At 43.6% G+C, this 15,268-nt stretch overlaps 1 protein-coding gene across 5 annotated transcripts in view; it reads left to right on the top strand.

The window, feature by feature from the left end:
- LOC115122410 (ryanodine receptor 3-like) overlaps positions 1-15,268 on the top strand; it is a 269,794-nt gene that overhangs the window by 133,120 nt on the left and 121,406 nt on the right. For all 5 annotated transcript variants that reach the window (XM_065008606.1, XM_065008603.1, XM_065008605.1 and 2 more), the window contains 10 exons: positions 2,746-2,849; positions 4,709-4,792; positions 7,509-7,668; positions 9,392-9,536; positions 10,351-10,556; positions 10,883-11,057; positions 13,028-13,236; positions 13,368-13,531; positions 13,725-13,925; positions 14,197-14,362. In XM_065008606.1, the coding sequence (XP_064864678.1) occupies positions 2,746-2,849; positions 4,709-4,792; positions 7,509-7,668; positions 9,392-9,536; positions 10,351-10,556; positions 10,883-11,057; positions 13,028-13,236; positions 13,368-13,531; positions 13,725-13,925; positions 14,197-14,362 (1,614 nt within the window). The remainder of the gene's footprint in view (positions 1-2,745; positions 2,850-4,708; positions 4,793-7,508; positions 7,669-9,391; positions 9,537-10,350; positions 10,557-10,882; positions 11,058-13,027; positions 13,237-13,367; positions 13,532-13,724; positions 13,926-14,196; positions 14,363-15,268) is intronic.

The raw sequence follows: 15,268 nt of genomic DNA, 5'->3' as shown, positions 1-15,268 counted from the left end.
GAATAGGGCTCTGGTCTATAGTAGTACCACTATATAGGGAATAGGGCTCTGGTCTATAGTAGTACCACTATATAGGGAATAGGGCTCTGGTCTATAGTAGTACCACTATATAGGGAATAGGGCTCTGGTCTATAGTAGTACCACTATATAGGAATAGGGCTCTGGTCTATAGTAGTACCACTATATAGGGAATAGGGCTCTGGTCTATAGTAGTACCACTATATAGGGAATAGGGCTCTGATCTATAGTAGTACCACTATATAGGGAATAGGGCTCTGGTCTATAGTAGTACACTATATAGGGAATAGGGCTCTGGTCTATAGTAGTACCACTATATAGGGAATAGGGCTCTGGTCTATAGTAGTACCACTATATAGGGAATAGGGCTCTGGTCTATAGTAGTACCACTATATAGGGAATAGGGCTCTGGTCTATAGTAGTACACTATATAGGGAATAGGGCTCTGGTCTATAGTAGTACCACTATATAGGGAATAGGGCTCTGGTCTATAGTAGAGCACTAGATAGGGAATAGGGCTCTGGTCTATAGTAGTACCACTATATAGGGAATAGGGCTCTGGTCTATAGTAGTACCACTATATAGGGAATAGGGCTCTGGTCAAAAGTAGTGCACTATATAGGGAATAGGGTGCCATAGGTCTCTGGTCAAAAGTAGTGCACTATATAGGGAATAGGGCTCTGGTCAAAAGTAGTGCACTATATAGGGAATAGGGTGCCATAGGGCTCTGGTCAAAAGTAGTGCACTATGTAGGGAATAGGGTGCCATTTGGGACAAAGCCCATGTTGGGGACAAGGGACAGATACTTGGCAGGATGATGAGAATATAATAAATGTGATGATACACTTAGAATTTGGTACATTTATCATCTCCGAGTAGAGCAGAACAGACTAGAGAACATCACCTCTCTGTTGGAATGATCTCCTCTGCAATTTGGTACATTTATCATCTCCGAGTAGAGCAGAACAGACTAGAGAACATCACCTCTCTGTTGGAATGATCTCCTCTGCAATTTGGTACATTTATCATCTCCGAGTAGAGCAGAACAGACTAGAGAACATCACCTCTCTGTTGGAATTATGTCCTCTGCAATCTCCTACCATCTTTTATTGTCAGCTGAAGCCAGATATACACACACAAACACACACACACACACACACACACACACACACACACAATCACACACACGCACAGACACACACACACACACACTCACACACACGCACAGACACACAAACACACACACACCCATGCACACACACACGCACACACACGCAAACACAAACACACACACACACTCACACACACGAACAAACACACACACACACACACACACACACTCACACACACGCACAGACACACACACACACACACACACAAACACACACACACCCATGCACACACGCACACACACGCAAACACAAACACACACACACACTCACACACACGCACAAACACACACACACACACACACTCACACACACGCACAGACACACACACACACACACACAAACACACACACACCCATGCACGCACGCACACACACACACGCAAACACAAACACACACACGCACACACACACACAGAAACACACACACACGCAAATACACACGCACTCATTCACTCTCACACACACACACACACACACACTCACACACACACACACACACTGGCATGTTGAGTCTGGGCACACTCATCTTGGTTAGACATTCATACAGTAAAGCTGATAACTTCACTCTGCTCTGTGCCTCAGTGGTTCTTTGTATTTATTATGCAGCTACTCTTCCTGGGGGTTATTATGGATCCTCATTAGGTCCTGTCAAGGCAGCAGCTACTCTTCCTGGGGTTTATTATGGATCCCCATTAGTTCCTGTCAAGGCAGCAGCTACTCTTCCTGGGGTTTATTATGGATCCCCATTAGTTCCTGTCAAGGCAGCAGCTACTCTTCCTGGGGTTTATTATGGATCCCCATTAGTTCCTGTCAAGGCAGCAGCTATTCTTCCTGGGGTTTATTATGGATCCCCATTAGTTCCTGCCAAGGCAGCAGCTATTCTTCCTGGGGTTTATTATGGATCCCCATTAGTTCCTGTCAAGGCAGCAGCTACTCTTCCTGGGGTTTATTATGGATCTTCATTAGTTCCTGTCAAGGCAGCAGCTACTCTTCCTGGGGTTTATTATGGATCTTCATTAGTTCCTGTCAAGGCAGCAGCTACTCTGCCTGGGGTGTAATTACAATTAGACTGGCCCAAGGTAATTACAATTAGACTGGCCCAAGGTAATTACAATTAGACTGGCCCACGGTAATTAAAATTAGACTGGCCCAAGGTAATTACAATGAGACTGGCCCAAGGTAATTACAATTAGACTGGGCTGAGATAACCTGTCGAAATACACAGTGCAAATGTGTTGAAGTTTTATTAGAAAAATGCTGATTCAGTTAATGGGTTTGTTTGGAACTTCATTCTCCCTTATTGAACTATTGTAGTCTACATTATCAATAACACATTTGGTGGTGTATCGTGATTGGATCGTTTAAGTTTCCATTTGTTACACATTCATCTCAGCACCCAGAGTGAGTGTTTTAGCTGTCACAGCAGACTATCGTTTGATAGACTAGCTACGCAGTGAATCATTTAAGTTTTTGTCAACCCGTTCTGTCAACAGTTGCAAATCGGTTTGTGCATCCAGACGTGAGCCGTGCTAAATTGCCTCTCCTCTCTCCCTCAGGTTCGAGATGACAACAAGAGGCAGCACCCTTGCCTGGTGGATTTCACCAAGCTGCCTGAAACAGAGAGCAACTATAACCTGCAGATGTCTAGTGAAACTCTCAAGTGAGTAGCTAGGCTAAGATCGTAAACACATATACATACTGTATCACATGACTCATTCCATCCAATTACACTGAAAAGAGTAGCCACCGATGACAACCAAACTGACATCTCAGTATCTCCAATAAAATGATCTACCTCTTCCACACGCGGTGATTGATAGCCATGTTTGACTAAGAGGATGTTTCATACTTGGCTAAGTAATTGACAGATAGGCTATTTAATTGAGGCTGTTCGTACCAGGAAGTGTTTTTCAAAGGAGTGCCTGTGTGTTGACTCTGTGCATGGGGGGGTTTAGGTGGATACTGGGGCTCTGAGCTGAGAGCTCCTCCGGGGCTCTTTAAATCAATACTCCCCTGGTTTTACTCACTCGGGAGATCTAACTCATTAAATGCAACTAGCTTCTTCAATATTTTCCTCATACAGCCCACACGCAGTTCATGTGAATCAGTATTTGGGGAATTCTTTACTAACTGAAATGTACAGCTGCAGCACTGACATATAATCAATAGTAACATATACGGCGACAGACAGAGAGTTTAATGTTTGTTTGGGGGGGGGGAGCTAATTTTCACCTTAAAAATACACCTTTATAATGAAGCGGTCATCGCATTTTTCAGACTTACATAAGAAGGCTTGTTATTCATTCATAATGTGATGAGTAGATTGGATCATCATAATTTAGATTTTAAAAATGAAAAAGCAATCACTATTCACCAAAACAAAAGGACATTGCTGAGCGTGTAGTGGTGTAGAAAATGACCTGTCGGCTATAGACGGTATCAGATACGTTTCTGTCTGTCTTTGGACAATATGGCATATTCCACTTTATAAGACTGGAGACATTATGAGAATCTTATTTAATAGCCAAGAGACATTGGCAGAATCTTATTAAATAGCCAAGAGACATTGGCAGAATCTTATTTAATAGCCAAGAGACATTGGCAGAATCTTATTAAATAGCCAAGAGACATTGGCAGAATCTTATTTAATAGCCAAGAGACATTGGCAGAATCTTATTAAATAGCCAAGAGACATTGGCAGAATCTTATTTAATAGCCAAGAGACATTGGCAGAATCTTATTTAATAGCCAAGAGACATTGGCAGAATCTTATTTAATAGCCAAGAGACATTGGCAGAATCTTATTAAATAGCCAAGAGACATTGGCAGAATCTTATTAAATAGCCAACAGACAACAATTACATGGGAGCCTAATCTGCTGATACTGACAAACCAAATGATTTGTATATACAGAGCATCTGGAAAGTATTCAGACCCCTTGACTTTTTACACATTTTGTTACGTTACAGCCTTATTCTAAAATAGATTAAATACATTTTCCTCATATCCCATAATGACAAAGTGAAAACAGCTAATGATCACGCTTTCTGTTATACAGTAGTGGCCTATTTTGAATGATTGTATAGTAGTAGGCAAATTAGACTATATAATTTTGGCATTTTAATTCAATTTACTTTAGGGGAAGCTTCTGAATAGCAAAGTTACTGATGCTTTTTTGTTGTTGCAAATAGTTATTTTTATTGCGTCACATTACAATCAATAAAACAAATATTTTTTTCAACTTACTGGTGCTGATCTCATGAAACAATGACATAGTATATAAATGGAATAGATTAGTGGCAGGTGTGGCCAGAGTATCTGTCTGCTAGGGTCCCAAAAAATGTCTACTTTTAGAAAAACACGATGGAAAAATATAAACTAAGTTTCAAGTTGTATTAGTCATATGTACAGGATATGCCTGTTATCCACTGTCCAATGAAATGCTTACTTACAGGTAACAAAGCTATAATAGTGAGGTTTTAACTCGTGTATTTCTGTCTCTTTCTCTCTGTGTGTCAGGACCCTGTTGGCACTGGGATGTCATGTGACACAGACTAACATTAACGCTGAGGAAGATCTGAAGAAAGTCAAACTGCCCAAGGAGTAAGTCATGTTGTGTCTACTAGTGGACCTATCTGTTGTAGCAGTAGGAGGTTGATTCTAAAACCCTGCACGGGGAGAAATGTACTCAGAGACTGTGACTTACTATTATTGAGATGACCAGTCAATAAAGCAATGTGAGAGAAATAATGATGAATTCATTAGCAAATCAGAGGGAGTCTTGTCTTGTGGTTTGAGACACTTCAACTACAGCTCTACAGTTCTACAGCTTTACAGTTCTACAGTTCTACAGTTCTACAGCTCTCTAGTTCTACAGTTCTACAGTTCTACAGCTCTACAGCTCTACAGCTCTACAGTTCTACAGTTCTACAGCTCTACAGTTCTACATCTCTGCAGCTCTACAGATCTACAGTTCTACAGTTCTACAGCTCGACAGTTCTACAGTTCTACAGTTCTACAGTTCTACAGTTCTACAGCTCTACAGTTCTACAGTTCTACAGTTCTACAGTTCTACAGCTCTACAGTTCTACAGTTCTACAGTTCTACAGTTCTACAGCTCTACAGTTCTACAGTTCTACAGTTCTACAGTTCTACAGCTCTACAGTTCTACAGTTCTACAGTTCTACAGTTCTACAGCTCTACAGCTCTACAGTTCTACAGTTCTACAGCTCTACAGTTCTACAGCTTTACAGCTCTACAGTTCTACAGCTCTACAGTTCTACAGCTCTACAGTTCTACAGTTCTACAGCTCTCTAGTTCTACAGCTTTACAGTTCTACGGCTCTACAGTTCTACAGTTCTACAGCTCTCTAGTTCTACAGCTTTACAGTTCTACAGCTCTACAGCTCTACAGTTCTACAGTTCTACAGCTCTACAGTTCTACAGCTCTACATCTCTACAGCTCTACAGTTCTAAAGCTCTACAGCTCTATAGTTCTACAGCTCTGCAGCTCTACATCTCTACAGCTCTCTAGTTCTACTGTTCTACAGTTCTACAGCCCTACAGCTTTACAACTCTACATCTCTACAGCTCTACAGCTCTACAGTTCTACAGCTCTACAGTTCTACAGCTCTACAGTTCTACAGTTCTATAGCGCTCTAGTTATACTGTTCTACAGCTCTACAGCTCTACATCTCTACAGCTCTACAGTTCTACAGCTCTACAGCTCTACAGTTTTACAGCTCTACATCTCTACAGCTCTCTAGTTCTACTGTTCTACATCTCGACAGCTCTACAGTTTTACAGCTCTACATCTCTACAGCTCTCTAGTTCTACTGTTCTACATCTCTACAGCTCTACAGTTTTACAGCTCTACAGCTCTACAGTTTTACAGCTCTACATCGACAGCTCTACAGTTCTACTGTTCTACAGCTCTACAGTTTTACAGCTCTACATCTCTACAGCTCTCTAGTTCTACTGTTCTACATCTCTACAGTTCTACAGCTCTACAGTTCTACAGCTCTACAGCTCTACAGTTCTACAGTTCTACAGCTCTACAGCTCTACATCTCTACAGCTCTACAGTTCTACAGCTCTACAGTTCTACAGCGCTCTAGTTATACTGTTCTACAGCTCTACATCTCTACAGCTCTACAGTTCTACAGCTCTACAGCTCTACAGTTTTACAGCTCTACATCTCTACAGCTCTCTAGTTCTACTGTTCTACATCTCGACAGCTCTACAGTTTTACATCTCTACATCTCTACAGCTCTCTAGTTCTACTGTTCTACAGTTCTACAGCCCTACAGCTTTACAACTCTACATCTCTACAGCTCTCTAGTTCTACTGTTCTACATCTTTACAGCTCTACAGTTTTACAACTCTACATCTCTACAGCTCTCTAGTTCTACTGTTCTACATCTCTACAGCTCTACAGTTTTACAGCTCTACAGCTCTACATCTCTACATCTCTACAGCTCTACAGTTCTACAGCTCTACAGCTCTACAGTTTTACAGCTCTACATCTCTACAGCTCTCTAGTTCTACTGTTCTACATCTCTACAGTTCTACAGCTCTACAGCTCTACAGCTCTACATCTCTACAGCTCTACAGTTCTACAGCTCTACAGCTCTACAGTTTTACAGCTCTACATCTCTACAGCTCTCTAGTTCTACTGTTCTACATCTCGACAGCTCTACAGTTTTACAGCTCTACATCTCTACAGCTCTCTAGTTCTACTGTTCTACATCTCTACAGCTCTACAGTTTTACAGCTCTACATCTACAGCTCTACAGTTCTACAGCTCTACAGATCTACAGCTCTACAGTTCTACAGTTCTACAGCTCTACAGTTTTACAGCTCTACATCTCTACAGCTCTCTAGTTCTACTGTTCTACATCTCTACAGTTCTACAGTTCTACAGTTCTACAGCTCTACAGCTCTACAGTTCTACAGTTCTACAGTTCTACAGCTCTACAGCTCTACAGTTTTACATCTCTACAGCTCTACAGTTTTACAGCTCTACAACTTGATATGTTCAGCTGTGTGATGTCTAACGGGTATATGTGTTGATATGTTCAGCTATGTGATGTCTAACGGGTATATGTGTTGATATGTTCAGCTGTGTGATGTGTAACAGGTATATGTGTTGATATGTTCAGCTATGTGATGTCTAACAGGTATATGTGTTGATATGTTCAGCTATGTGATGTCTAACAGGTATATGTGTTGATATGTTCAGCTATGTGATGTGTAACAGGTATATGTGTTGATATGTTCAGCTGTGTGATGTCTAACAGGTATATGTGTTGATATGTTCAGCTATGTGATGTGTAACGGGTACAAGCCAACGCCACTGCAGCTGTCTGAGGTGAAACTGACGGCTGGTCAGGAGGTCCTGGTAGATAAACTGGCGGAGAACGCTCACAACGTGTGGGCCAAGGACAGGGTCAAACAAGGATGGACCTACGGCATCCAGCAGGTGAAGTGCTCCCTTTATCTGTCAAATCTTCAGTGAACAATCGATGCAATTAAGGCCAAAATACCAGGGCTGTTGTTCAAGTTTATTGGTCACGTGTGCTGATACAACAGGTGTAGTAGACCTTACAGTGAAATGCTTACTTACAGGCTCTAATCGATACTGTGAAAAAAAAGGTGTGTGTGTGTGTGTGTGTGTGTGTGTGTGTGTGTGTGTGTGTGCCTGTGTGTGCCTGTGTGTGTGTGTGTGTGTGTGTGTGTGCGTGCGTAAGTATAGAAATAAAACAACAGTAAAAAGACATTTTAAAATAAGAGTAGCAAGGCTACATACAGACACTGGTTAGTCAGGCTGATTGAGGTAGTATGTACATGTAGATATGGTTAAAGTGACTATGCATATATGATGAACAGAGAGTAGCAGTAGCATAAAGAGGGGTTGCTGGGAGGTGGGACACAATGCAGATAGCCCAGTTAGCCAATGTGCTGGAGCACTGGTTGGTCGGCCCAATTGAGGTAGTATGTACATGAATGTATAGTTAAAGTGACTATGCATATATGATAAACAGAGAGTAGCAGCAGGGTAAAAGAGGGGTTGGTGGGGGGCACACAGTGCAAATAGTCTGTGTAACCATTGATTACCTGTTCAGGAGTCTTATGTCTTGGGGGTAAAAACTGTTGAGAAGCCTTTTTGTCCTAGACTTGGCACTCCGGTACCGCTTGCCATGCAGTAGTAGAGAGAACAGTCTATGATTAGGTTGGCTGGGGTCTTTGACATTTTTTAAGACCTTCCTCTGACACCGCCTGGTGTAGAGGTCCTGGATGGCAGGCAGCTTTGCCTCAGTGATGTACTGGGCCGTACGCACTACCCTCTGTAGTGCCTTGCGGTCAGAGGCCGAGCAATTGCCCTACCAGACAGTGATGCAACCCGCCAGGATGCTCTCGATGGTGCAGCTGTAGAACCTTTTGAGGATCTGAGGACCCATGCCAAATCTTTTTAGTTTCCTGAGGGGGAACAGGCTTTGTCGTGCCCTCTTCAGGACTGTCTTGGTGTGTTTGGACCATTCTAGTTTGTTGTTGATGTGGACACCAAGGAACTTGAAGCTCTGAACCCGCTCCACTACAGCCCCGTCGATGAGAATGGGGACGTGCTCGGTCCTCCTTTTCCTGTAGTCCACAATGATCTCCTTAGTCTTGGTTACGTTGAGGTCTCTGACCTCCTCCCTATAGGCTGTCTCGTCGTTGTCGGTGATCAGCCTACCACTGTCGTGTCATCTGCAAACGATGGTGTTAGGCATGACATAACGCGGAGTGCCTGGATACAGCCCTTAGCCGTGGTATATTGGCCATATACCACAAGTCCCTGAGGTGCCTTATTGGTTTATAAACTGGTTACCAACGTAATTAGAGCAGTAAAAATAAATGTTTTATCATACCAGTGATATATGGTCTGATACACCACGGCTGTCAGCCAATCAGCATTCAGTGCTCGAACCACCCAGTTTATAAATAACATTATAAACCAATGTCTTTGTCCAATTCTTTAATCTACCAGACATTTTGGAGTGTGATAGCCATCCGATTAACGGATGAGCTTTGACTGCATAAATCTCATCCATTTATAAGTCATGGAACACACCATTCTTGACAGTACACAACATTATTTATCAAGACAAAACCAGTCTAGTGAAGCAGAGGGGTCTGATGCATGTTGTTATGTATCTCTGTAGGATGTGAAGAGCAGGCGTAACCCTCGCCTGGTGCCTTACGCTCTGCTAGACGAGAGAACCAAGAAGTCTAACAGAGACAGTCTGAGGGAGGCCATCAGGACCCTGGTGGGATACGGCTATGACATCGACCCCCCAGACCAAGAGTGTGAGGACATTAGCAATTTAATGGTCAAATAACTGTAGTACTGAACTGTACAGTGCTGTAGTAGCGATCTAATTGTCATTTTACACTGATGTTACATTGTCGGAGCTATCATTAAAGACACTTTTCCAGTATCCTTCAACTCATTTATTAGTAAGCAAACAGGTACATGCCTCCTTTACCTCCCTTTACCTCCCTCACCTCCCTTACCTCCCTTACCTCCCTCACCTCCCTTACCTCCCTCACCTCCCTTACCTCCCCCACCTCCCTTACCTCCCTTACCTCCCTCACCTCCCTTACCTCCCTCACCTCCCTTACCTCCCTTACCTCCCTCACCTCCCTTACCTCCCTTACCTCCCTCACCTCCCTTACCTCCCTCACCTCCCTTACCTCCCCCACCTCCCTCACCTCCCTCACCTCCCTTACCTCCCTCACCTCCCTTACCTCCCCCACCTCCCTCACCTCCCTTACCTCCCTCACCTCCCCCACCTCCCTTACCTCCCTTACCTCCCTCACCTCCCCCACCTCCCTTACCTCTCTTACCTCCCCCACCTCCCTTACCTCCCTCACCTCCCTTACCTCCCCCACCTCCCTCACCTCCCTTACCTCACCCATAATATCAGATAATATCTTGCCACTGCCCACCTCAATAGTTAGTGTTTGAGGATAGATTTTAATGGACTGCAATAGATATGGTCCTTGGAGACGGATTCAGTCAATCTTTCAGAGTACTAAGATATCTCTCTCGCTAGGCCCAAAGATACCCTACAGTTGTCATCGTTTTGGCATGGGATGAATATCTCCTCTGTGTCCCCAGCCTGTCATATCGTGGAGAGGCAGAGCATTGAGACGGTCCGGTTCTTCCGCGTGGAGCAGACGTATGCAGTGAAGACAGGGAAGTGGTACTTTGAGTTTGAGGCCCTGACCGGAGGGGACATGAGGGTTGGCTGGGCTAGACCAGGCTGTAGGTCAGACTTTGACCTGGGCATGGACGACCAGGCCTACGTCTTCGATGGATACAAGGTAAACAAACAACTCTTTTTATTTTTAAATCATGTTTAAAAAAATATATATTTTTAAAAATTCTTATCTTGACTCTCTTTTGATACGGTTTGAAGTGTATTATCATGTACGTATCGGTCTAGCCTAACTACCCATCTACCTTACTCATTCTGCATTCAGCAATGTTATATTGTTGCCAAACAAGCCAACAACAAGTTGGCTAAATCAGAAAGAAATGGCATGCCATGCACCTAGGCAAATGATTGTAGACTTGATCGTACACAACTTTACGTTTCCCGGGTGGTTATTAGATTAGGGTTAGTAATACATGTTGTGTGTTCCCCCAGGGTCGTCGTATGCACATGGGCGCACGTTTCTTCGGCCAGTCATGGAACAAAGGAGACGTGGTGGGCTGCATGATCAACATGGAGGACAAGTCTATGGTCTTCACCCTCAACGGAGAACTAATCATCACTAACAAGGGATCCGAGCTCTGCTTCGTCGACTTCGAGACAGAGGATGGTGAGTTTATCTTTATCCTTTCTCAGTCTCTTGTTGGAAGACTGTAGTCTGTAGTGGGTCCCGTGTGGCTCAGTTGGTAGAGATTGGCAATTTCTCGCATGAAATAGCCTCCATTTCTGAGAACAATTATAGACTGACGAGTTCCAGGAGAAAGTGCTTTGTTTCTGGCCATTTTGAGCCTGTAAACAAACCCACAAATGCTGATGCTCCAGATACTCAACTAGTCTAAAGAAGACCAGTTGTATTGCTTCTTTAATCAGCTCGACAGTTTTCAGCTGTGCTAACATAATTTGCGAAGGGTTTTCCAATGATCAATTAGCCTTTTAAAATGATAAACTTGTATTAGGTAACACAACGTGCCATTGGAAGACACAAGTGATGGTTGTTGATAATGGGCCTCTGTACGCCTATGTAGATATTCCATTAAAAATCAACAGTCATTCACAACATTAACAATGTCTACACTGTATTTCTGATCAATTTGATGTTATTTTAATGGACAAAAAAAATGTGCTTTTCATTCATAAACAAGGACATTTGTAAATGACCCCAAACGTTTGAACAGTAGTGAATGTACTCACTACTGTAAGTCCCCCTAGATAAGAGTGTCTGCTACAGTGGTAACATCTCCTTTTCTCTACAGGAAGATCGGAGGAGGTTCATCCTTCCTTAGCTAACTTGATGTACTGGTTTATACATACGGTACATTTGCTTTGCATCGTGTAATGCATTGCTATTTATTCAGATTTATTTATGTATTCAAGATGTGCTTCACCAGAAATGTAGTCTTCAGGTTTGGATCTCTTAGAGATGGGAGACGCAGAGCTGTAAACACATACAGCTAATGTCACGACAGATTTCCTCCTCTTCCTCTGAAGAGGAGGTGTAGCAAGGATCGGACCAATATGCAGCGTGGTAGTTGTCCATGGTTTTTAATAAGAAAACTCAACATGAACACAAATACAATATAACAACGTGAACTGGCAACGAAACAGTCCCGTGTGGCACAAACACTGACACAGGTAACAATCACCCACAAAACACCCAAAGAACATGGCTGCCTAAATATGGTTCCCAATCAGAGACAACGATAAACACCTGCCTCTAATTGAGAACCAATCTAGGCAACCATAGACTTACATAAACACCTAGACTAGACAACACCCCGTAAACATACAAAACCCCTAGACCAGACGAAACACATAAATCCCCCATGTCACACCCTGACCTAACCAACATTATACAGAAAACACAGCTAACTAAAGGCCAGCGCGTGACAGCTAAACTTAAAGCTGCAAAGCATTGGGGAAATCAGTCATTGAATTAGCCTGCAAATGAACCTGCTGTTGTTGGAAGACAAGCACAATCCCTCAGTGTAAATCATATCGATTGTTGTGTTCCAAATGAAGCTTTTTCTCCAGTGTTCTAAGGGGAGTGCAGTGTAACCGAGTGCTTTGCAAATAATGAGTATTTTTGCACCCACTGGTGGATTGGAGTTAATTGCTTTTGGGTTGTGGTTTAAAACTAGTTCCTTTCCAGACTCATACGTTAAACTCTAACCTCTGACCTCTACCCTCTCCAGGCTTCATCCAGTGTGTTATTTTGCCAAGTCCCAGAATGACCTTATAACTTCTAACCTCTGACCTCTACTCTCCGCAGGCTTCATCCAGTGTGTTGTTTTGCCAAGTCCCAGAATGACCTTATAACTTCTAACCTCTGACCTCTACTCTCCGCAGGCTTCATCCAGTATGTTGTTTTGCCAAGTCCCAGAATGACCTTATAACTTCTAACCTCTGACCTCTACCCTCTCCGCAGGCTTCATCCCAGTGTGTTGTTTTGCCAAGTCACAGAATGACCTTATAACTTCTAACCTCTGACCTCTACTCTCCGCAGGCTTCATCCAGTATGTTGTTTTGCCAAGTCCCAGAATGACCTTATAACTTCTAACCTCTGACCTCTACCCTCTCCAGGCTTCATCCCAGTGTGTTGTCTGGCCCAGTCTGAGATTGGCCGTATGAACCTGGGGAAGGACGCCAGCACCTTTAAGTACTACACCATGTGTGGCCTGCAGGAGGGCTTTGAACCCTTCGCCGTCAACATGAACAGAGAGGTCACCATGTGGTTCAGCAAACGCCTGCCTACCTTCGTCAACATCCCCAAGGACCACAGCCACATCGAGGTACCATTTTAGTATTAAGGGGCCTGGTTACCAGGGGCCTAATGTAAAGCCTGACATCTTAAAGGAAATTGTTCCATTCCTGGTTCTGAGTGCTAATCATTCTCCTCTCCATCTGATTGTACTGGCCCCAGGTGACACGGATAGATGGCACAGTGGACAACCCTCCGTGCCTGAAGGTGACCCACAAGACGTTTGGGACCCAGCAGAGCAACAGTGACATGATGTACTGCAGACTGAGCATGCCTGTAGAGCTCCACGCTCCTCATGTCAACCCTGCCGAGTCTCAGAAACTCAGGTCAGAAACAATGTAGAAACACTGAGGTAGAAACACACATGTAGCTTTCAACCAAGGCTTTAGATATTCCATTTTCACTATTGGAAGACAATAAACATCAATCAATCAATCAATATAATAATATTTTATTCATTCACTTAATGTGAAGCGGAACATGATAAGTTAACGCTGCTCTTACCTGGTGATTTTCCAGTCAGCCACCAAAAGAAGATGATTATGGCAGCATTACAACATACTATCACTCAGTGAGAGTGTTTGCTGGCCAGGACCCGTCGTCAGTGTGGGTTGGCTGGGTAACCCCTGACTACCATTACCATAGCAAACACTTCAGCCTCAACAAGACACGCACGGTTACCGTAACCCTGGGAGACGAGAGGGGACGAGTCCACGAGAGGCAAGTTCTAGGTTTTTGCTGACATTTATAACTGAAGTGTTGACGTCATTCATTCATTCATTCACATACTCACTCACTCGATCACTCACATGGTCACTCTCCTGATCACTCATGATCATTCCCTCCCTCCCTCCCCTCCCTGTTTTAACTCTCTCTCTCTCTCTCTCTCTCTCTCTCTCTCTCTCTCTCTCTCTCTCTCTCTCTCTCTCCCTCCCTGTTTTAACTCCCTCCCTCCCTTTTAACTCTCTCCCACCCTGTCTGTCCATTCCAGTGTTCGGAGGAGTAACTGCTACATGGTGTGTGCTGGAGATGTTGTCGGCTCCTCCCACTCCTCATCCCGGTCTAACATCGACCTGGAGATTGGCTGTTTCGTTGACCTAGCAACAGGCTTTCTCTCCTTCACAGCCAATGGCAAGGAGCTGGCCACAACCTACGAGGTAAACCTAATACATTCAATATATACTGTAGATTACATTACAGAAGGTGGGCCTACTGCATTCTCCATATAGATTACAGTACAGACAGTTGACCTACTGCATTCTCCATATAGATTACAGTACTGTAGGTAGGCCTACTGCATTCTCCATATAGATTACAGTACTGTAGGTAGGCCTACTGCATTCTCCATATAGATTACAGTACAGACAGTTGACCTACTGCATTCTCCATATAGATTACAGTACAGTTAGTAGGCCTAGTCTACTGCATCCAATACAATACAGTGCAGAAGGTAGACCTACTGCATTCTCCATATAGATTACAATACATTAGGTTGGCCTACTGCATTCACCATATTGATTAGAGTACAATAGGTAGGCCTACTGCATTCACCATTTACAGTACAGTAGATAGTCCTACTGCATTCATCATTTACAGTCCTATTTCAGAGGTCTCTTTTCTCTCTCTGTCTGTCTGTCTCTCTGTCTCTCTGTCTCTCTCTCTCTCTCTCTCTCTCTCTCTCTCTCTCTCTCTCTCTGTCTGTTGTCTGATGGCTGCCTGGCATTGATACACTGTGTGATACATTGTCTGGCCCCATTTCCAAATCTTCGCTGCATCCATAATGGCACCCTATTCCCTATATAGTGCACTACTGGTCAAAAGTAGTGCACTATAAAGTGAATAGGGTGCCATTTGGGATGTAGTCTCTCTGTCTGATGCCTGGCTTTGATACACTGTGTGATTGTCTGATAGGCATCAGAGGGGCAGTTTAAAAGATGACTAAATCCATGGGCTGTCTGAATGCAGGCCAAGATGACCCAAACGTCAGTGATCTTTAACTGGACTCCAAAATCGAGAGCTGTGCCTGTCTTCTCTCCAATTCAGACCACAAGAGGCAGATGAGT

The sequence above is a fragment of the Oncorhynchus nerka genome, linkage group LG24, assembly GCF_034236695.1.
Source record: "Oncorhynchus nerka isolate Pitt River linkage group LG24, Oner_Uvic_2.0, whole genome shotgun sequence".
Classification (NCBI taxonomy): Eukaryota; Metazoa; Chordata; class Actinopteri; order Salmoniformes; family Salmonidae; genus Oncorhynchus; species Oncorhynchus nerka.
This window is presented reverse-complemented; position numbering and strand designations above follow the sequence as displayed.